We start from the raw sequence: 22,594 nt of genomic DNA, 5'->3' as shown, positions 1-22,594 counted from the left end.
ATGAACAGGCTGATACACAAGTGTTATTACATGCATCTCATGCAACACCATTTCAGAACATTGTTATCAAAAGTCCTGATACTGATGTTTGTATTTTATTGATATATTTTTGTTTAGATATAAATCTGCCACATTATTTTTTTAACTGGCGCTAAAGAAAATGCTAGTCTCATGCATGTTGCCAAAATTGTCCAATGTTTGAGTAAAAGTAAATGCAAGGCTTTAATTGGATTCCCATGCATTTACAGGTGAGTACATGAATCTTATAAAGTCCAGGCAATTTAAAAAATTAGCACTACTCATTGAAAAAACCTGGTCTCATTACTAGGTTTCTTTAAAATAATTTGAAAAATAACTAGTATTTATTTGTTTTTATTGGTATGCTCTGACACAAACAGTTTGTTTTGTGGACATAGTAATGTGTCCAATTGTAAGCTTCTGTCAGAAGATGTCCAAGCTTTCAAAGCTCTTCGAGAACTTGGAGAATATTTTGTAAGCACTAAAGAACTTCACAAGAGGCTGGAAGAGGTAAAATGTAAGATTTACCACTCAATGGCGTGGGGGAATGGGAATTGTCATATTGTTATTTTTATATTTGTATCACATTTATATTCTCAGCATAGTTTTGAGAGATATACCCACGAGGTTGAGCTGGCTTTGCTTCAAAGTTTTCTTGATCTCAAGCCATTCAAAGAAAATACGAAATGGGCCTCAGCATCAAATAAAATTATCCCCAAAGTAACTGGCGTTCGCTTCGAAAATATTGGCGAGGAGGTCATCTTCAAAGTAATTGGGAATGAGATGTGGTTCGTGTATCAGTTATCCATCGAGAATGTCGAATTTCCTGGTAGACGTTAGGAAATCTTCTGGATCAGAAATTCAGACAACAATCAAAGTAAAGAGCATTTGCCACGAAGATCAAGTTAACGTTCGTTTGAGAACGCATTTTCAATGCAGCAAACATCTCCCTGCATTCCAGGTTAAAGCAAAAACCACGGTTAGTAAAAAAAAGGTTATGCTGATTTCCTAAAAAACAATTTTTAACTTTATATTTTAATTCACAATTGCTTTTTAGACGTACACAGTCACAAAAAGGCAACAGCAACTTGCAAAGCATCGTCCCAGCGAGATAATTGAATTGGCGTATCTCAGTGCTCTGTTGGAAAAACGTCATGACGCTGATAGATCTGTCAGAATGAAATCCATCCAGGACTTTTTTAAGAACGCTGTATCAGTGGTGCCAATTGAAAGTCTTTTTTATGCTATGGGAGAAAGCAGCTTAAACGTTATGTTAGACTGCTGTGAAATAGTTTCCGCAGGCAATATCGATCTAAAGACATTGGCTATCTCTGGTTTTTTAATAAAACCACTAAAAATCGCCTTTTGTCGCATACGTCATGGACTTTCATGCATGAAAGCATTGCCTTCCGATGTATCTTTTGAAGAGAAATACAATTTTTTCGTTAATCGATTTTATAAAACACCGACTTCATGCAAATCGCCCACATGGAAACGGAACAGATTAATTTTCTTTGCTCAAGAAAATACGGAACTACGACCCAATCCTATGTTGCGATGGGGTGATATTAAGTACTTACTGAATAAGACTAATGCACTCCTTGTTTCTCTTCTTCATGAAGACGTTCCTCGACCAAGATTCGGAGGAAGTGCAAAAAGAACAACTTTTCCTGCATGTGAGACAGACCTACAGGTGATTTATCCATCTTCGGATAAGTTTGGCGAAAGCAAGACGAAGATTCGTTGTAGTAAAGCTCCAATCACATTGCTAGTCGATGGTAAAGAAAGACTCCAACAACTGGGTGAAAAACTAAATGTGGAGAGCTCCTTTTGTAACGCGAATAACGAGATGCTGAACGTTTTGTATGACTTGCTTATTGAGTTTGAGACTTGCAATGCTCTACTTGGTGAATTCATGCAATCCCAAGTTCACATCCCTCTCGAGCAAGCTGGTAATGACAAGTACGTTGATGAATTTGCCAGACAAGATGCCAACTCAAGGGGTTTATCTGTGTGGGCATTGTTGATTGTGCCGTTTAACTATTTGCAGCAAATGGTAAGATCATCTGAAAGGTTTGGAAAAATTGTCATTGAATTCTCTCGTCGCATTAACGATTTTCGGGAGTACATATTTCCTTCCGAGGAACTCGAGTTTCCTGACTACGACGAAAAGTTAAACTTTCTTGTGGGTAGCATGAAGAAAGGAGTTACATGCAACAAGAGTTACATCAGTTATTCTCTCGAACGGCAACTTGAGCGCCAAGGCAAGAAGAGGAACATTTTTCACAACACTCCAATTGAAAATATTCTTCAACAATGGAATGCTAACTTTGAGGAAGAAACTTTGACGCTAGTGCCATATGAGTTACATGCAACAAGAGTTACATCAGTTATTCTCTCGAACGGCAACTTGAGCGCCAATGCAAGAAGAGGAACATTTTTCACAACACTCCAATTGAAATTATTCTTCAACAATGGAATGCTAACTTTGAGGAAGAAACTTTGACGCTAGTGCCATATGAGTACCGTCCACTGATTGCCCGATGGATCAGATGGTCATTGATGATCAATTATCTTAGAGAGAGTTTAGCCAAGCAGTGCGCAGTCGGTGTTGTGGGACTGGTTAATTCAGGGAAATCAAAGTTTGTCAGCTCCATGTTTGAAGTACAGGTAAGAACTTCTGTTACTTTTTTTGAAATAAAATATGCTTCATGAAAATACCCCCATAATATTGATCTTTTGAAACATTTGTTTTGAGAACATCTATGAAAATTGATCTTTCTACGTTAGACAGCGAGTGGAACAACTGATGAAAGACGTACCACAATTCCTTTGATTTATAACTTGGATGAACACATCAAAGGTTTGGATGTCATTGATTTTCCTGGTGTTGATGATCGTGATGAGTCAATTCCGAAAATTGCTGAATTGCTGTTTTGTTTGACTCGGATTGTCGTATTTGTTGTCGATTACAGGTGACGAAGCTTTTCTTGAAATACTTTTTTCAACCAAAAATATTTCGGTATATTGTTTTGATTCCCGTCATATAACGTGTCTTCTCATCACATGTTTCATTCATAGAATTAATAAGCTGATATAAAGCCTCCTGATGACGAATAGTATTATGTACACTTTTTTTCAACTTACCTACTCTTGAAATCGACATTTTGTAAAAAAAATTATCTTAAGTACTGAAGGCAGTAAGAGCTTGCAAGCATTCTATGTCAGTATATGAAAGTCTTGCCGTTTTAGGAAAGTCCATACAGAATCAACGAAAAAATGGCTTTCCATACTTGAGAAAGAAAATGTTCCCGTTCTTATTTGTTTAACATTTGCTGACAGACTTTTTGCTGAATTAATGGGGAAAGGAGGTGATTGTGGCATGGAGACAATAAAAGCTAGAGTGGAGAGTCAATTGGAAGTATGGTTTGCATAAGATATATTTATGAAAGATGTAGAGTAATTTTTGATCACAACCTTACTTTTTACAAAATGTCGCAGTTTAATGCACTCAAGAAAAATATACACTAGACCTAAGGCAGAATTCTACCTTAGCATTGTTCGACCGAAATTTGAAATCTTCAACCAAAATAATTGAAGTTTTATTTTCACGGTTTTTACCTTCACTTTGATTAAGAGAACATAAGTACGCAGAATACAATGAAAGTTACAATCGTGAATTTCTCACAACACCTTGGTTTGTAGTGACTATTTATCACACAAATGACCACAGTTCGACCCCTTAAACTACCACTGTCTGTTTTTATTCAGTGCATCAAGACTAAAATTGGATTGCCAGAAAGCGGTCATCAACGCGACTTTAAACTGGCTGTGTTTGCTCTTGGCAATGATTCCAAACTTAATTCTGACGAGGGGAAAGCAATGCTACGTAGAGTTGGTCTTTGTGATGAACTTGACGTGGGCCGTTGGATTGCGGAGAAATTAGATGATGAATATGAATCACATGAAATCTCACAGAATCTTCTCAAATACATAGAGAACAAGAAAAGCAGTACTATAGACTCGTGCAAGGTTGGTGCATTATTCAATCTAAAATGCTGTGTCTAAATTGATAAGGGTAATCGTTTCAAGGAACTAACTTGGGAAAAGCGAGTTTATTTAAATAACTTTATATAACTTTTTATTACTGTCTGTTGTTTTCAACATTTAGCTACAAAACTAAACTTTCTAATAATTGATAATTTCAATTTTTTATCTTAAGTAACAACGTGTTTAAGTGTATCTAAGAAGGAAAACTGGTTCATAAAAATAAAGTCATAGCAAAGAAGAATGAAAAGAATTGAACAAGTTGAGGCTTCAAAGCTATGTTTTTTCAGTTGTCGCCATTTTTGTTCAAGGTACTTTTGTTCCTCCAAGTTGTGTGTATTTCACTCGTTATATATAATCATCTCAAATAGTTTTGTTGTTTTCTTACTTTGTAACTTTCACTAAATAAGAGGCAATGCATGACCATATTTTGTGTAAATAATCAATGGCGCTGTATTTTTTTTTGGAAAAATCATTCAAGACCCTTTCATTTTTTGAGAAGTTGCAACAATTGTTTATTACTTTTATGGACAGTAAAAGTTGTGAATTCTTCCTTATTTTGTGCGTTTAAAAACAGCAATCTCTTCACTCATCAGTTTTACGAGTTCTTGGCCGAGTTCTTGACTTGTTACAGCAAAGAATTAGTAATTATTTATCATAAATTTGGAATATGGGCCAGTTTTTTTATCGAAAAAGTATGGAACTATGAGGTTTGCGTTTTCAAATCTTTAAGAAAAAATCCTGTTTCAGAAAGAGAGAAAGATTTTAATGGTAGGAATGAAGGGTATAATTATGGACAGCGCAATGTTAATAATTACGGAAGGGGCTATATTCATATATGTGTGTTCTACTTTCTTAGTTTGCATTAAAATTAATTGTTATTACGGTATATTACTTATAATGGACCATGCCCCAATGACCGATTTTGTGCAGTATGTATTATATTTAAGATAAAAGTTGATATATTTGTTAATATAACATTGTGCCACTTCTTTGTTCATCATGAGGCTAATTACTGGAAAATTATTAATTTAATACAGGTTATGTATAGTTTAATGTGTGATCTTTGAGCGAGTTGAAACGGAAAAGCTGAGCTTGATTCTTGCTAGGATCTTCACAGTCCATTTGCAGTACTGTGTGCTTGAGCCATGCACTAACATTAAGTAGCTAGGACTCCAGCTAGGATTAGTGAATGTTTTTGGTGTAATCAAGGAGGTTTTCTTTGTAGAATAGCTTGGCCATATTTTGTGTAGAAATTTTTGTGAATCAAAATTAATTATAACATTAACAATTAAGAAAATGTTCATTCAAAAACAATGAAGATGTATTTTTAATGAATGCGTAGAAAGAGTGAGAACTTCTCAAAGTGTTTGGTATTGCGCTTTATTTAAAATTCATATTTATACAAACCGTTTTCATACTGGTTTTGCTTCCATGCTTCACTTTTAAGCTCGTCATTCTAGCTTCTCCATGTTAGTATGGATCCATTTTACCTGTCTAGTCAAATAAATCTCTAAATTTACTTCCTTTTTTCTTGTTTGTATTTACATCATCATAACACAACAGGTTCTTCTATTAAATTTTAAAATTTACATTACACAGAGAAATAACTGACGAGATACCAGCAAATTACCACAACATACAATCACTTGCGAAAACGTCTCTCTCAACATCTGATTTTGCATTTTCTTTCGTGTTTGATTTATATTCCATATATATGGATCCTTTTTTAGCAGTTAGCTACTTTTTGCATTTAGTCAAATTCAAATCTCATTTGTTTTAGTTTTCTTTAGCAACATCAGGAGAGTATAGTATCGACAAATGTATTTACTGTATTGACAAATTTGCCACTAAACATAAGAAACCATTATCGAACTACTTAAATTTCTGTGTATTTGTCGTCTTGTTCTTCTTTACTTGTGTTTCATATCTGTCTTATTTTTGTACATTCTTTTGTGATTTTTTTCTACACTATAGTGTTAAAAAGCCAAACATTTTAGCAAGGCTAAAACGAAATTCTGAAAAGATTACCATTATTCATTTCTTTGGAAATCTGTTGTTCTCATGGTCAGTGAACATAAAAATATTCGCATAGCGGGTGTAAAAAGTTGGGCAAAATGTAAACCTTGCTACATTTCTTCCTAACATTATGCCAACTTTTTTTCTGTTTTTGTGTATTTTTTGTATTCATTTTCTGTCCATATTTATAGAACAACAGCACCAACAAATATCAGAAAATTTTTTAACTGGTTAACAAAACCTACCTACCACTTTTTCCAAATATAGGGTCTATTGTCTTTTATTGTACATCTTTTGTATATTTTCTGTCTATTTCTGTTCTTTTTATTGTTTTAAAGTCTTTACACGATGTTAGTAATGAGTTTGCTATTGTTTCAACTGCACTATTGAATATCAACAAGGGAATAACGGGTAACGTGACTGACGTCAAACATTCGACAACAACGATGTTGCTCGAAGTGTCTGAATTGAAATGACAACGGCTTATCAATGGATTAATTCATTTAATTGCGATTTGGGAGAAGTAATCAACATTGGAATTTGGAATTAAGGCTTCTCATTACTTCCCTGTTTGAGTCTAGCCTTTGCAAAATAGTCACCGTCCGATCATTTTTTATTGCACTGACTATTAATTGCTGGTGCAGGAATACAAAGATAAGAGTTATTAAGTTTCCTTCAGCGCTTTGCAGTGTGTGGTACGAGCATTTGCAAACATCTTGAGATGTGAAGCACAAGGAATCATATTTCAGTTTGGTATCTATGTTTGAGCAAGGGAATTTAAATATCCCATTACCACAGCGTGAGCAAAAGGTATATATATTTATGTATGTTTATTTTTAATTTAAAATCTCTGCCACGAAAATATATAAACTTCTATGATATTGAAAAGTAAGTCTGTTATTAAGTAAGTTTTTCCACTCTTGAATATACTTTAGGGGAAAAAAAGAAACTGGTGAAAGTGGCAAAGAAGGAGAAGTTCAAACATATTCAGCCATGGATTGGGGTATGCATGTCATGCATGTAAATGTATAGCATGTATGTGTTCCTGCAGGAATTGTCATTGCACTATGACGATGGCCTGGAGGGCACATTGTGATACATATTGTATATATATATATATATACATTTTTTCATTAACTGAACAGTCAATTATCAACCATTTATATTGGGTTGGCAACTCAAGTGAAACTCCAGATGAGAGGGAAGAAAGGTGGCGCAGTATTCTCAATCACATTGCTAATATTCATGAGCATAATGGTCACAAGCTATTTACAAAATGCCTTCATGAAACAATTGTAGAGCTTGGCTCAAGAAAGGTTGAGTAGATAGTATGGACTACAATTTAGAAGTTTAATTCATGCCTCAAAATTTTTTTTACTCATCTATACAACAGGGTCAGCTGCTAACAAAAAATTAGAGGAGATGTTGACAAGGCCTTGACTAATTGCAGAAATTCAAAAGTTATCCAAGTATCACCAGACATCAGGCTTAGAAGCCAAACATGCTTTGGATAATATGCTTGCCTCAAAGAATACTCATCATTCATATCACTCATTGAGTGCAAGGTATGTTATTCAAAAATCAACTTAAAATTTGCAATGCAATTAAAATATCTTAAAGAGGATAAAATATGGACATTTCAATATTGAAGAAAGTTATCAAAAATTGGGATTTTCAACTTCTGTATCAAGATAGACTGTACTGTTCAAACTTGCACCACAATGAGAACAGCAACAGACCACAAGCAAAACTGCAGATGGAAACTTGAGATGGGCAATTACCTATCCAAAATCTTTCAAAAAAGAAAAAGCTGTGGCAAAACCTTAGAAGGAAAAACCCACCTATGGTAGGAATGATATCATTCAATAACAAATAAAGCAAGAAAATTTCATGATATAAAAAAATAGTAGTATAATCAAAAGGCTAAAACATTTTAGTCATAGTTTCTCTAAAAATAATATATAATAATCCCATTTAGGATATGTGCAGTTAATATTGAATGAAGTTGTAAAACTAAGAAGCCAGTACTCGACTTTGAAGAAGGCCAAAGCACATGCAGATATGATGCTACCTCCTGAACCACAATCCCTTGTCGAACAGTATTTGGCAGGAAAGGAAAGACCCTCAAATGAGCAAATTGAAGCCAACAAAAAAGCAAGATATAGTACACCAGCTCTACCCGAAAGTTCACAAGGGAGCAGACCTCACACAAATATTTGTAAATGTAAAGGAAAATGTGCCACCTCAACGTGTGATTGCAGTGCATTGGGATTGTTATGTCAAAATAAATGCAAATGTAGAGAGGCGAAGTGTATCAATCGAGAGTAGAGTTCAAACATAAATTTATTAAAAAATAAAATAAAATATTACTGTTTAGATATTTTGGCGTATTAAAAATGTGTATAAAGTCCGTCTGGTGACGCGAAGCGTTTTCGTATGCTAGCATCAATACAAGCAGGAAATGGTCTTCGATGTTTATTCCCCCAAATTTGAAAAATCCACCTAGAACATCTTTGATATGCGACTAATCGATACAGCTCGTATATTCTCTCCAGATCCTCATCAGACAGGGGCCAATTTTCTTCAAGATACCGACACACGTCTATCTTTAACAAACTTTCTGACAGAATATTGTCCCTAAATTCTTGGTGTGTTGTCAAGCAATACTCTCCTTGAGTTTTATTTGGCCTAGCAAAGCCTCGTACTCATCGTATTCAAGCGCTTTTCGTGGCAACAAAAACACTCGATTGCCTTTTTCGACAAAGTACAATGTCCACACTTACACCAACTTAGAGCTCGAAGGAGACAAGTAATTGCTCTCTCAAATTCAGCATGTATTTCATCCTCCGACGAGAACAAGTCGCTCTACTCACTCTCCTGTTCGGAACCGTTTTCTTCGCTTGTTTCGGCCATTCCATTTATTCAAATGTCGAGTTTACTGGTATTTATTTATTAAACTTGACGAGTCTCTTCTTGACGATGAATTATTCAAGTTTTCTTGCGACGAAATCAAGGATGAGCTCAATAAAAAGATTTCAGCTTTGAAGACACTTGAGAAAACATGCAAAGAACCAAAACCCCAATCTGACCTCGAAGTCATGATTTCTGAAACAGACCTGTTTGATGCTATCCACATTCATCATACCTGAGGTTTTCTCGCGACGAAATCAAGGAGCAGATTGGAAAAAAGATTATCAGTTTAAAGAATACGCTAGAAATGGAGCACAAGCCTGAAAAGAAGCCTAAATCTCATCTGGAAGAGTGGATATCTACAACAAAGCTGTTCGATGAAATTCACATTCACCATTCGTTGCTGTGTTGTCAACTTGCGTACAGCTGTAAAGACCCCGAATACAGAATGAACAACCTTGAAGAAATAGAGAAAAAACATTTACTTAGCAATGTTTATGTTTCTTATGAAAACGAGGACGTTCCTAAATATGTGATGGCAGAGTGTGGTAATGTTATCTATGTGAGCTTCAAGAGACTACAATCTTACACATGGCCCCGCTTGGAAACTAACTATAGAGGTGAAATTTATTCATGTAAGTGTAGAAGTGTGCAGGAATGGCTGTAGTGGCCAACTGATCGGTCGTAACTTTGAGAGTGAAGTAATTATGAAAATTTGCCTTCAGATATCAAAGTATAATGTTTTGCGAAGTGAAGTGAGGCGTGAGTGTTTAGAAATGGTTTAGAAATTTGAAACGCATGAAAGGTGTCATGTTTCATTGCATGAAAAAGAACAAAAGAAGATTTGAATAAAAATCCCGATTACATTGTTTCATGTACACCTGTAGCAGCCTTGTACCCAGGCGCTTTCATGTTTTGCTTTGAATTAATTGTCGTTTATGCAGGAGTTAGAATAAACGTGTAAACCATGCATTGCTTTTGATCACATAAATTGATTTTATAGTGAACGGTTGTAGGGTTTATGCCCAGACATAAAGTCATAAAGTATAAGCTAAATATTTTCTTTATGAGCGATGCTAAGTGTAATCAGATGGGTGATTTGATGAAAAACATAATGGATGTTTCTAATTTCGTTCCTGACATTGTTATTTGTCTAACTTGCCTAATGGTTGCTGCTGATTTTGATCAAAACATTAAATCTTGTCTATATATTGTACTTGTAATAATCTAGAGAAATTTTGAAAAATTTTTCTTAAAAAACATGTTTTAAGATGTGAAAAAAAAAGCTGAGAAAATCCCTTTGAAGTATTTCGTCAGAGCATTTTTTCAAAAGAAACGGATCATTTTTTCAGGTAAAAATTGAGATTTGAAATTCAAAATAACTTTTGTTAGTTGCACAGACACACCAACAACTTAAATCATTTCTTGACAATTTGATCAGATTCTCTATAGGTTTGGCTTAGTATGACCTATTTATAGTTGATAGCTATCACAATACACTTGCTATCATTATTCTATTACTTTATGTTTTTGAAAGCCCATCCATTACCTGAATTATCAATGATCATTATTTTCTTAATTAATTGTAATTGATGATTATAACCCCAGCTCTACCAATATTTGAAAAGCTTTGTCATGTCTTGATGTATACTTTATCTTATATTTACATCCTAATAACATGTATTCTCCTGTTTTTAGGTGTCTGCTTTTTTATAGCTATCCTTGTTCTCACCATTCTAATCCAATTTTTGCTCAAAAAATTCTTAAAGTATTTTTTTCTTAAACTCTCCATTTCTTTCTTAACTCTCTAGTCTTTAAGACTTCTTGATTTGTATCTGATTGTTTTTCTTACATCCAAAGAATTTGTAGCATAGTGGGACTGCCTGTTTTGGTGTATCGTAATTCAGATTTTTTTCAAAATTCATAGTCTTTTCTCTCTCCTTTTCTTCATTTTTACTTTTGAACTCAATATCCTTGCATTCATTTAAATCATATACTTTATGTCACTTTGTATTAATAACTATGCTTTGTCATTTTCCTACAGTTGTTTCCCACTTTTGTTGTACTTTATGTAATTTTTGCATCAAGCTATTATTCATCTTGCTTTATTTCTTTCGGGCTCGAAGCCCCAAACTCTTGTAAATTTAGCAAGTCCAACTATGGCTAATGGGCAATGGCTTTCTTAACTCCATAACCTGCCCTTTAGTGGGAGATTGAGCTTTTGGTTTGCCATTGAATTTGGGGTTAGCGCTAATCTTGACTTTTTTATATATTATGTGTAAATGTTTTTTTATTCTGTCATTTATAGGACATTCCAGTGGTGGAGCAATTGCATCTTTAGTATTGATTTTTTTACTGGAAGAATTCAAACTGCAAGATGAATCATATCTAAAATCTTGTTTTAAATGTCTCACGTTTGGCTTATTGCCTGTGGTTGACAGTAATTTAACACGATATGTGGAGTCAATACCCAGAGCAAAGGATTGTTTCTTTAACATTGTCCAAGCTGATGATGTTATTCCAAAACTATTTGGCACTTTTAATGGTACTCAACTTGAGGTATGACTTTTTTAACTTTTTTTTCTCATCTATGATTGATTAGTTTAAAGAATAGCCCAGAAACTTATTGATTGTTTTTTGTGCCTGCATATCAAATTATGTGCATTTTTTTTAATAAAATACTTGCATTGTAAGTGCATGTCTGCAAATGATAACGAGCAATTCATGTATATCATATAAATTTTTTGACCTGCAAAAAATAATAGCTAATTGCATTTTCTTTACAGAATATGTTATGGGATTTTGTTGAGAGTGTCATCCAAGAGTCTATTGATACACTTGATGTAAGTTTTTCCAAATTGCTATCACAATAACAAACATAAGTCGTCTATATTCAGGTCAAGTTTTCTATAAACTTTAACCCTCAAATCAAAGTCTTGCTTCAATTCCTGGTAAGTGAGTGATTAGGTTAATCCAACTTCCTTGGATTTGACGTTTATTATTGAAAAACTCAGGAAAAGTCTCATTTTAGAGGAATCAAATAATGTTAGAAACATCAAACAAAACATCATGATGAAAAAATTTAGATAGAAACATCAAACAAAACATCATGATGAAAAAATTTTTTAGAGTTAATCAATATTTTAAAAAATCCATACGTTGCAATAACCAATATTTGCCATTCTAAGAATATATCTTTTAGGGCGAAGCTAACGAGACTTTTTAGGGAAATTCATTATTGTGGGTTATGTAAAATATAATCAAAATAAAAAAATTTAGTGGGCTAGACATTTATGTCAAAGCTTTGATATGTGCATAATCTTTAGAAACGAAAGCTTATAAGAAAATTTTATTGCAAAAATAATAAAATGTTTGTAGTAGGCACACTTCTCTTAAGATTAAACACTAGAGATTATTTCACCAGCTATGAATTCATAGACCTTTTATTCAACTGTATTTTTACAGAAGGATACGCGCATATAGCGATTGTGTTTTACCATGAAATACCCGGATTATTATTAATTGCGTGATTAAAGTGATACAGTTGCTCAACATTACATTTTTGTTTCATATATTTTTTAAAAGTAAGCCTTCATTTCTATAACATTTTTCTGAGAATGACAAGCTATATACCAACCTATGACGATAATTTTACATCCCTTTTTTTGTACACCCCTGTAAAAACAATAAAAAAACTTTATGATGTCGAAGGTATAAATGATCATTTCCATTTCTAGAGGACTGCTATATGGTTAGAGATCTGCAGTAAAAGCAGTTGGCCGTTGAGCTCAGTGAAACGGCATTTAGGTTTCTAATTTGATTTATTTTACTACCTCTGTCAACAATCTTTTTTACCATTTTTAAAAGTATTTCTGTTACCAAGTCAAAAGGGATGTGAGATATAAAAGCATTTCCTCTTGTCGAAAATATTTTTATATTAGAGGTAATATCTCATGATTTTATTTCCAAACAATTTTCAGTTTTTGAAGAAAATGCCCAATGGCTACTTTTTGCTCATACAAGTTGCGCATTTACGCATTCACTCAAACTCCGCAAATGTTTCTTTGCAAATAAGCATCATTATATCTAAAGAAAACAATTTTGAGAATTTGAATTTTTGCAAATAAGCAATTTGATTCATATTATTTATACGATTCTATTTGTAACAACAGTGAGAAAAGCAACACAAAAATTTTATATATAGCTAGCTGCAGTTCAACGTAAACTCAGTTCTTCGGTTTGACTCAAAAACTTTATGTTAGACACAATTTCATCAACAAATAGGAGTTAGGAGTGTACCCCATTTACCCAAATATTTTCAACACTCAATACGTCTCTAACTGTTTGGAAATTTTTCAAAATGCATTGCCGATCTTTAGACTTGTCTTTTTAATGTTCAGTTTCGCTTGCTCGGAACATTATTTGCATGTAATAGTGTATGTAAAATTCATCCAACTACTTGAATTTTTTGTATTTTTTAGGACCCTTTTTCCGATGTTAAAAAGTTTTTTAAAATGATTGTTGAGGAAGCAAAGCGTGCAAGCCTGTTCTGAGAAATTTAACTGGCTTCGATCGCTTGAGTATTTTTGGAATTTATTATATCCTTGAAAAAAAGTCCAATGGATCGAAGTTTAAGGTTTTGACTGCATCAGAGGCTAAAGATCACTTAACTATCTGCAATTACGATAGCATTCTGAGCATACATCGGCAATATGTTATTAACGTAAGTTACGTATCTTTAATTTAATGTAACGTATGTTGATGATAATGTTTAAGCCGCTTATTTGGGCATATGATTTATCAATATGCTGCAATTCAACATAACAAACTCATCCCTGCACTTGCAATTAGAAAGTTTCATGAGGAATATAATCAATTAATCAGCAATACAGCTCGTCATGGCTTGATTTCTTCAAGCCCTTTTAAGTGCATTAATGAAAATTTTAAATTTCCTTTTTCGACAGCATAGCCTTAAAAGGTACGTGCACGAAGTTGAACTGGCTTTTGTCAGAGATCAGCTACCTGACCTAGCCTGTTACAAACGGACAAGCAACAATACTATCGACGCCAATGAAATCATTCCAAAAATATCTGTTGTTCATTTCGAAAATATCCGTGAAGAGGTTATCATTAAGGTATCTGGTAACGACATGTGGTTCGTACACCAGACGTCTGTCACAACAGTTGATTTTGATGGTAAAAATTTGCCTGTGGACTTCGTTAGATCGACTGGTTCTCAAGTTCAAACAAGAATAAAGAAAAAGAGCATCACCTACGAAGAAAACGTTTGTGTTCGGATGAAGACACATTTCGAAAAGTCCAAGTATCTTGAGTCATTTACTGCTCTAGCAAAGACAACGGTACGTGAAAATCATGAATTGTCAAGTAATTTGCACGGGCTATAAAAGTATCCTGGTCAAAAATTTATGTTGAATGAATTCGAACCTAAAATAAGATAAATCGAAATTGACCAGGGTTGTGGTTGAAATCCTGGTAATTTCAGAATCACTTAAGCAGGATACTGGTTGAAGAAAAATTCAAAATCGCGAAGCACATACTTAATAAGGTAGAAAAAGTTAAAATTGCTTTAATTTAACAAGGAATACTGGTTGATCAATTTAACCAGGATAGCGTTGGTCAACTTTACCATATTGTGTTGGTCCATATGAAATAACTTCTTGGTTGAAATTTCACCCCAGAGTGTGTGTGTCTTCATCTCTTGACAAATGATTACACAATTAATCCTCTTCATTAAATAATTTAATTTTAGACTTATTCTATAACTCAAAGACAAGAACAACGCCTCAAAAGAAAGTTTGCAAGGAAACGAGTGCTTCTCTGTCAAACTGATCTTAAGGTGCTTTTTCCATCTTCTGAGTGCCAAGACAAAGAAAAAACAAACAGGTGTATTAGATCGCCAATAACTTTGCTGATTGAAGGGGAAAAAATCAATGAAGAGTTAAGCGAAGAAATAACATCAGATGCATCATCACTTTCTTTTGGAGTTTCTTCTTCTTCCATGAACAGTAAGATGCTGGTTACTTTAAATATTTTACGGAGTAAATTCAAAACCTGTAGCAGCTTGCTTAGCGCTTTCATGCAATCTCAAGTGCAGATTCCTCTCGAAAAACCTGGTAATGATAGTGATGTGAATGAGTTGGCCAAACATGCTAATTCATTTCGATTATCCGTTTGAGGACTGCTGATAATGCCTTTCAACTATTTGGGGCGTATGATGAAATCATCTGAAGAGTTTGAACAGCTTTTGATAAAATTCACTCGTCGCATTAATGATGTTAGCCAGTTTATTTCCTCTGTCGAAAGGTATCAGTTTCCTGACTACGATGAGAAGTTAGAATTTCTTGTTGGTAGCATGAAACAAGGGGTTACTTGCAATCAGAAGTGTATCAGTTACACTCTCGAACGCCAGATGGAGCGTCAGTGTAGTAAAAGGAACATATTTCATTACACATTAATAGAAAGTATTCTTCAACAATGGAACGCTAATTTTGAGAACGAAAATTTAACGTTTGTACCAAATGAATATCGCCCACTGGTTGCTCGCTGGATAAATGGTCTTTGATGATTAATAAACTTCGGGAGACGTTAGCCAGTCAAACTTCTATTGGTGTTGTTGGACTGATAAACTCTGGAAAATCAAAACTTGTTAGCTCAATGTTTGAAGTAATGGTAAGCACTGTTGTTGAGGTCAACATCTATCCATTTTATCTCGTTTGTTCAACTATCTTTGTGTGTGATTGGGTCATTAAAAAATGGCTAGTGTTGTTGTGCTATTGTGCATATGTATCGATGCTTTGATACTTTTTAGAGCTTTAATTAAGCGACATTAGTTTCATATAGGTTTTATTAGTCGTTTGTGGTTAAAATAATATACTTTGATATATTACTCGACTGTGATTGTTTCATTGCAGTGCAGTTAATCTGTACTTCGACTGTGAAAATGTGTAGTTGCACTGTAAATTTCGTAAACTGATTAGCTGAAAAGCAGTGAAAGCCAAAAAAGAAAATTCTTTTCAATTAAAAAAAAACATGGCAGGAGTTGTAAGTAAACATAGATTTCCACAACTGCGATCATTTGAATCTCAAGAATTAGCTACAAAAGAATGCAAAGAATAGAAATAAAACAGCAAGCACTGTTTTTTTTAATGAATGTTTTTAACAGTTATGCCGCGTAACGAGGCATTTATGAAGCGATCGAGACAGAGTTGGACGGTACAGTCAAGAAATATCTGAAATTATCTTGTTATTAAGTAATAGTATAGTTTCTCGTACAATTACGGCTAAACATACACTCGTTAGTTTTTAAAAGACCTCAAGTAGCACTCGTCCTTTGGACTCGCCCTATTTCGCTGCAGTTTTTAAAAACACACTCGTGCATGTTTATACATCATTGCACTGGAAACTATACTATTACCTATACTAATAGTTCCATTACGTTTGTCTTAGTAAAGAAAACGGCTTAACAATTATACGCGTGTTTTAGACGGCGTCTGACACCACAGATCAAAAGCGAACCACCGTTCCGTTGATTTACAACTTGGATGAGCACTTTAAAGGTTTAGATGTCATTGATTTTCCTGGTGTTGATGATGGTGATGAGACAATTCCTGAGTTGGCAAAATTGTTGTTAAGTTTGACTCGGATTGTTGTATTTGTTGTTGACTACAGGTAACGTGGCTTAAAAATGTTTGGTGTAAACAATTTTTTTATTTGATTGACCAATCTTATTGTTTGGTTTCATCTTAGAAAAGCTCATTCCGAGTCATCAAAACAATGGCTTTCCATACTCGAGAAAGAAAACGTACCTGTTCTTGTTTGTTTAACATTTGGTGACAGACTTTTTGTTGAATTAATGGTTGAAAAGGGAAATTGTGACGTTGACACGATAAAAGCGGGCGTGGAAAATGAAGTGAAAGTACTAGATAAGTTCTTTGTTGTTTACTATGTAATATAAACGTTTCGTCCATTTATTTGCTTGCATTTTCCTTTAAATGGTCTTTAAGCTAAACTATTATATGTTGACGCTTTTCTTTTACAAATCACACGTAGATTTTTGAGTGCAAGTACTCACTCTTATTTTAACTTTGCGAAATGTAGCGAATATCCGGTTAAATTGAAGATGTTTACTTGATGTGGACATTTATTTATATTTAGACATTCAAAAAGAAAATCGGATTGCCAGAAAGCAGTAATCAACGTGATTTTAAACTGTCAGTGTTGTCCTTTGACTACGATTCCTACCTCAATTCTGAGAAGTGGAAAGCAAAGCTGCGTAAAGTTGGTCTTTGTGATGAACTTGACGTGGGTCGTTGGATCGCAGAGAAATTGGAGGATCAGTACGAGCTACATGATCTCTCACAGACTTTTTTAAAATACATCGAGAACAAAGAAAGCAGCACTTTACATCCATGTCTGGTAAGTTAGCTTAACTATAATTCAATCATACCAAAAAAAATTACATTTTTTATTAAAATTTGTTTTTCTTAGAAAGTACCTTTATTTTTAAAGCAAAACAAAGAAACGATAAAGACTAAAAAACGAGGAAAAAGTGGGAAGAAAGCAAAAGAAAAGGAGTGAGTATGAACATATTATAAACCTATCATTTAACACAGGTTGCACGTCATTTCATGTTGACTACGAGATAAATGAACATGTCATATCTATAGGTAGACGGGTTACAATGTGGCCTAGATAATTGTGTCGGCCAACATTCATATATTGATTTGCAATCATATATACTAATTCATGCATTAGGCTCATTTGAAATTAATTGCTTTCTACCAATTATAATTTTTTATGATTAGTTGACCGAAAAATTGTACATTTTAAATTTTTAGAAAATGAAATCAATTCATGAAGATTTTTATCAAACAATCGAGCATCTGTAACCTCTAACAATCTTTGTTGCAAAAACATGCGTTGAATTTACAATTTACAACTATAGTACTCTTTTCAGAAAGACTTAGCTATGTAAATGAATTTGACTCACGTGTTATTGTTCCAATATAATAAGATGACGATGTTTTCATTGAAACAGAAGTGTTGATACGTGAGAGCACACTCATCCATCGAAACTTATTCAAAGTGTTTATGATTTGAAAATTCTGTATCTAAATTATATTTTAATGAAAAGAAAGCTTTTCTTTAGCAGAGAACGCACGTTTCTATTTGTCTAGCTGATACACGTCTAATTTAAATTTGTTCATTTTGCATTGCATAATGAACCGTTGGAACATATCAAATATCCTTCGCTTTCCTTGAATGCAAAGTTTTGCACGAATGCCTTGAGTTTTAAACCATTGACACTTTACAACAAAGGGAACACAATGGTGACAAAAATTCAGTTGAACAAGGTGGAGGTCAAAGCATTTTTTTGAACCAAAACTTTAAAACTTTTCGCACAGAACTTTTTGCACAAAAGTTGTATCCAAAATTCCTTGATTTGAAACAAAATGTCATAAATTATTTTATTTATCTGTTTTTAAACATCGATTCACTGAAATTAGGATCGATGGAGGCATTCCTTGAGTACATATAACAACAGCAAGCGCACAGAAAGAAAGTACATTAAAGATACTTAAGTCTGTGAATGAATTGCCCATTGGAATTCCTCGTGCCCCAACATCATATTTCTCGTCTTCAATATAGCTACATTTAGTTGTTTTCACATTTCCCAAATAACTTAAATCTCCAACGAATTATCAATTTTATACAAAAGGTAGATTTAGTGCAATGTATCCTGTTAATGCAATGTCATACACAAATTAACAGGACTTATAGTAAGTAGTACTAACTACTAACTAAAATGCCCATCTATATCTTTTGCCAATCTATATTCATTGTCTGATAGGCGCAAAGTATGCAAAAGTGGATTACTGGGAATATAACCTCCGCATTATTTGCGAGAATTTTTTTAAAACTTAATGATTTTCATTTCAACAAGGCAAACGTTTTCTTGCCTGGTCATGCAAACCATTTGGGCAGGTGTGTGAAATTTTGTGTTGTCCCTTTAAAATATGTTTTCTATTCATTTAACCTGACGAAGAGGTTAAAAATGTGATTTCGACGAAATATTTCTACTCACCATGGAATCCAGTTGTAGCCTTGCATTTCCTTCAAACCCAAAGGAGTGTTCAAAGGATTGATGACCTTTGTTGTGACCATGAACAGGCTGATACACAAGTGTTATTACATGCATCTCATGCAACACCATTTCAGAACATTGTTATCAAAAGTCCTGATACTGATGTTTGTATTTTATTGATATATTTTTGTTTAGATATAAATCTGCCACATTATTTTTTTAACTGGCGCTGAAGAAAATGCTAGTCTCATGCATGTTGCCAAAATTGTCCAATGTTTGAGTAAAAGTAAATGCAAGGCTTTAATTGGATTCCCATGCATTTACAGGTGAGTACATGAATCTTATAAAGTCCAGGCAATTTAAAAAAGTAGCACTTATCATTGAGAAAACCTGGTCTCATTACTAGGTTTCTTTAAAATAATTTGAAAAATAACTAGTATTTATTTGTTTTTATTGGTATGCTCTGACACAAACAGTTTGTTTTGTGGACATAGTAATGTGTCCAATTGTAAGCTTCTGTCAGAAGATGTCCAAGCTTTCAAAGCTCTTCGAGAACTTGGAGAATATTTTGTAAGCACTAAAGAACTTCACAAGAGGCTGGAAGAGGTAAAATGTAAGATTTACCACTCAATGGCATGGGGGAATGGGAATTGTCATATTGTTATTTTTATATTTGTATCACATTTATATTCTCAGCATAGTTTTGAGAGATATACCCACGAGGTTGAGCTGGCTTTGCTTCAAACTCTTCTTGATCTCAAGCCATTCAAAGAAAATACGAAATGGGCCACAGCATCAAATAAAATTATCCCCGAAGTGACTGGCGTTCGCTTCGAAAATATCGGCGAGGAGGTCATCATCAAAGTATTTGGGAATGAGATGTGGTTCGTGTATCAGTTATCCATGGAGAATGTCGAATTTCCTGGAAGGAATCTACCTGTAGACGTTATGAAATCTTCTGGATCAGAAATTCAGACAACAATCAAAGTAAAGAGCATTTGCCACGAAGATCAAGTTAACGTTCGTTTGAGAACGCATTTTCAACGCAGCAAACATCTCCCTGCATTCCAGGTTAAAGCAAAAACCACGGTTAGTAAAAAAAGGTTATGCTGATTTCCTAAAAAACAATTTTTAACTTTATATTTTAATTCACAATTGCTTTTTAGACGTACACAGTCACAAAAAGGCAACAGCAACTTGCAAAGCATCGTCCCAGCGAGATAATTGAATTGGCGTATCTCAGTGCTCTGTTGGAAAAACGTCATGACGCTGATAGATCTGTCAGAATGAAATCCATCCAGGACTTTTTTAAGAACGCTGTATCAGTGGTGCCAATTGAAAGTCTTTTTTATGCTATGGGAGAAAGCAGCTTAAACGTTATGTTAGACTACTTTGAAATAGTAGTCTAACATAACGTTTAAATGAAAGACGTACCACAATTCCTTTGATTTATAACTTGGATGAATACATCAAAGGTTTGGATGTCATTGATTTTCCTGGTGTTGATGATCGTGATGAGTCAATTCCGAAAATTGCTGAATTGCTGTTTTGTTTGACTCGGATCGTCGTATTTGTTGTCGATTACAGGTGACGAAGCTTTTTTTGAAATACTTTTTTCAACCAAAAATATTTCCGTAAATTGTTTTGATTCCCGTCATATAAGATGTCTTCTCAACACATGTTTGATTCATAGAATTAATAAGCTGATAAAAAGCCTCCTGGTGACGAATGATATTATGTACACCTTTTTTCAACTTACCTACTCTTGAAATCGACATTTTGTAAAAAAAATTTATCTGAAGTACTGAAGGCAGTAAGAGCTTGCAAGCATTCTATGTCAGTATATGAAAGTCTCGCCGTTTTAGGAAAGTCCATACAGAATCAACGAAAAAATGGCTTTCCATACTTGAGAAAGAAAATGTTCCCGTTCTTATTTGTCTAACATCTGCTGATAGACTCTTTGCTGAATTAATGGGGAAAGGAGGTGATTGTGGCATGGAGACAATAAAAGCCAGAGTGGAGAGTCAATTGGAAGTATGGTTTGCATAAGATATATTTATGAAAGATCTACAGTAATTTTTGATCACAACCTTACTTTTTACAAAATGTCTTAATGTAATGCACTCAAGAAAAATACACACTGGACCTAAGGCGGAATTCTACCTTAGCATTGTTCGACCGAAGTTTTAATTTTACGGTTTTTACCTTCACTTCGATTAAGAGAACATAAGTACGCAGAATACAATGAAAGTTACAATCGTGAATTTCTCACAACACCTTGGTTTGTAGTGACTATTTATCACACAAATGACCACAGTTCGACCCCTTAAACTACCACTGTCTGTTTTTATTCAGTGCATCAAGACTAAAATTGGATTACCAGAAAGCGGTCATCAACGCGACTTTAAACTGGCTGTGTTTGCTCTTGACAATGATTCCAAACTTAGTTCTGACGAAGGGAAAGCAATGCTACGTAGAGTTGGTCTTTGTGATGAACTAGACGTGGGCCGTTGGATTGCGGAGAAATTAGATGATGAATATGAATCACACGAAATCTCACAGAATCTTCTCAAATACATAGAGAACAAGAAAAGCAGTACTATAGACTCGTGCAAGGTTGGTGCATTATTCAATGTAAAATGATGTGTCTAAATTGAAAAGGGTAATCATTTAAAGGAACTAATTTGGAAAAAGCGAATTTATTTAAATAACTTTATATAACTTTTTATTACTGTCTGTTGTTTTCAACATTTAGCTACAAAACTAAACTTTCTAATAATTAATAATTTCAATTTTTTATCTTAAGTAACCACGTGTTTAAGTGTATCTAAGAAGGAAAACTGGTTCATAAAAAATAAAGTCATAGCAAAGAAGAATGAAAAGAATTGAACAAGTTGAAGCTTCAAAGCTATGTTTTTTCAGTTGTCGCCATTTTTGTTCAAGGTACTTTTGTTCCTCCAAGTTGTGTGTATTTCACTCGTTATATATAATCATCTCAAATAGTTTTGTTGTTTTCTTACTTTGTAACTTTCACTAAATAAGAGGCAATGCATAACCATGTTTTGTGTAAATAATCAATGGCGCTGTATTTTTTTTTGGAAAAATCATTCAAGACCCTTTCATTTTTTGAGAAGTTGCAACAATTGTTTATTACTTTTATGGACAGTAAAAGTTGTGAATTATTCCTTTATTTGTGCGTTTAAAAACAGCAATCTCTTCACTCATCAGTTTTACGAGTTCTTGGCCGAGTTCTTGACTTGTTACAGCAAAGAAATTATTTATCATAAATTTGGAATATGGGCCAGTTTTTTTATCGAAAAAGTATGAAACTATGAGGTTTGCGTTTTCAAATCTTTAAGAAAAAATCCTGTTTCAGAAAGAGAGAAAGATTTTAATGGTAGGAATGAAGGGTATAATTATGGACTGCGCAATGTTAATAATTGCAGAAGGGGCTATATTCATATATGCATGTTCTACTTTCTTAGTTTGCATTAA

At 33.9% G+C, this 22,594-nt stretch overlaps 2 protein-coding genes and 2 long non-coding RNA genes across 4 annotated transcripts; all 4 read left to right on the top strand.

The window, feature by feature from the left end:
• Nucleotides 1-171: 171 nt before the first annotated feature.
• On the top strand, nucleotides 172-4,086 carry LOC124435169. The gene is made up of 9 exons (XM_046985118.1): nucleotides 172-248; nucleotides 399-528; nucleotides 619-806; nucleotides 859-997; nucleotides 1,076-2,371; nucleotides 2,449-2,688; nucleotides 2,809-2,993; nucleotides 3,271-3,439; nucleotides 3,790-4,086. Exons 1-9 carry the CDS (start codon nucleotides 172-174, stop codon nucleotides 4,084-4,086), a joined length of 2,721 nt encoding a protein of 906 aa, XP_046841074.1.
• A 3,233-nt stretch (nucleotides 4,087-7,319) lies between these two features.
• Nucleotides 7,320-7,817, top strand: LOC124435001. The gene is made up of 3 exons (XR_006944961.1): nucleotides 7,320-7,400; nucleotides 7,478-7,649; nucleotides 7,776-7,817. It is a non-coding gene; the product is annotated as an uncharacterized LOC124435001 (long non-coding RNA).
• Nucleotides 7,818-11,783: 3,966 nt separating this feature from the next.
• Nucleotides 11,784-15,190, top strand: LOC124435167. The gene is made up of 4 exons (XM_046985117.1): nucleotides 11,784-11,837; nucleotides 11,892-11,945; nucleotides 13,959-14,354; nucleotides 14,765-15,190. The coding sequence occupies exons 1-4, from the start codon at nucleotides 11,784-11,786 to the stop codon at nucleotides 15,188-15,190; spliced, it is 930 nt and encodes a 309-aa protein (XP_046841073.1).
• Nucleotides 15,191-16,610: 1,420 nt separating this feature from the next.
• On the top strand, nucleotides 16,611-16,870 carry LOC124435000. The gene is made up of 2 exons (XR_006944960.1): nucleotides 16,611-16,683; nucleotides 16,762-16,870. It is a non-coding gene; the product is annotated as an uncharacterized LOC124435000 (long non-coding RNA).
• The last annotated feature ends 5,724 nt before the right edge of the window (nucleotides 16,871-22,594 follow it).

The sequence above is a fragment of the Xenia sp. Carnegie-2017 genome, unplaced genomic scaffold (assembly GCF_021976095.1).
Source record: "Xenia sp. Carnegie-2017 unplaced genomic scaffold, XeniaSp_v1 HiC_scaffold_14, whole genome shotgun sequence".
NCBI classification, from domain to species: Eukaryota; Metazoa; Cnidaria; class Anthozoa; order Malacalcyonacea; family Xeniidae; genus Xenia; species Xenia sp. Carnegie-2017.
The sequence above is the reverse complement of the archived record's forward strand: the minus strand, read 5'-3'. Positions and strand labels throughout refer to the sequence as shown.

Bases quoted from the DNA above. Each gene is read 5' to 3' on its own strand.
- LOC124435169 (XM_046985118.1), top strand. From the start codon at position 172: ATGCATGTTGCCAAAATTGTCCAATGTTTGAGTAAAAGTAAATGCAAG. The intron at 249-398 runs GTGAGTACATGA...TGACACAAACAG, and splicing joins GGATTCCCATGCATTTACAG to TTTGTTTTGTGGACATAGTA. The intron at 2,372-2,448 runs GTGCCATATGAG...CAATGCAAGAAG, and splicing joins AGGAAGAAACTTTGACGCTA to AGGAACATTTTTCACAACAC.
- LOC124435167 (XM_046985117.1), top strand. From the start codon at position 11,784: ATGTTATGGGATTTTGTTGAGAGTGTCATCCAAGAGTCTATTGATACA. The intron at 11,946-13,958 runs GTAAGTGAGTGA...CTTTTTCGACAG, and splicing joins AAGTCTTGCTTCAATTCCTG to CATAGCCTTAAAAGGTACGT. The intron at 14,355-14,764 runs GTACGTGAAAAT...ATTTAATTTTAG, and splicing joins CTGCTCTAGCAAAGACAACG to ACTTATTCTATAACTCAAAG.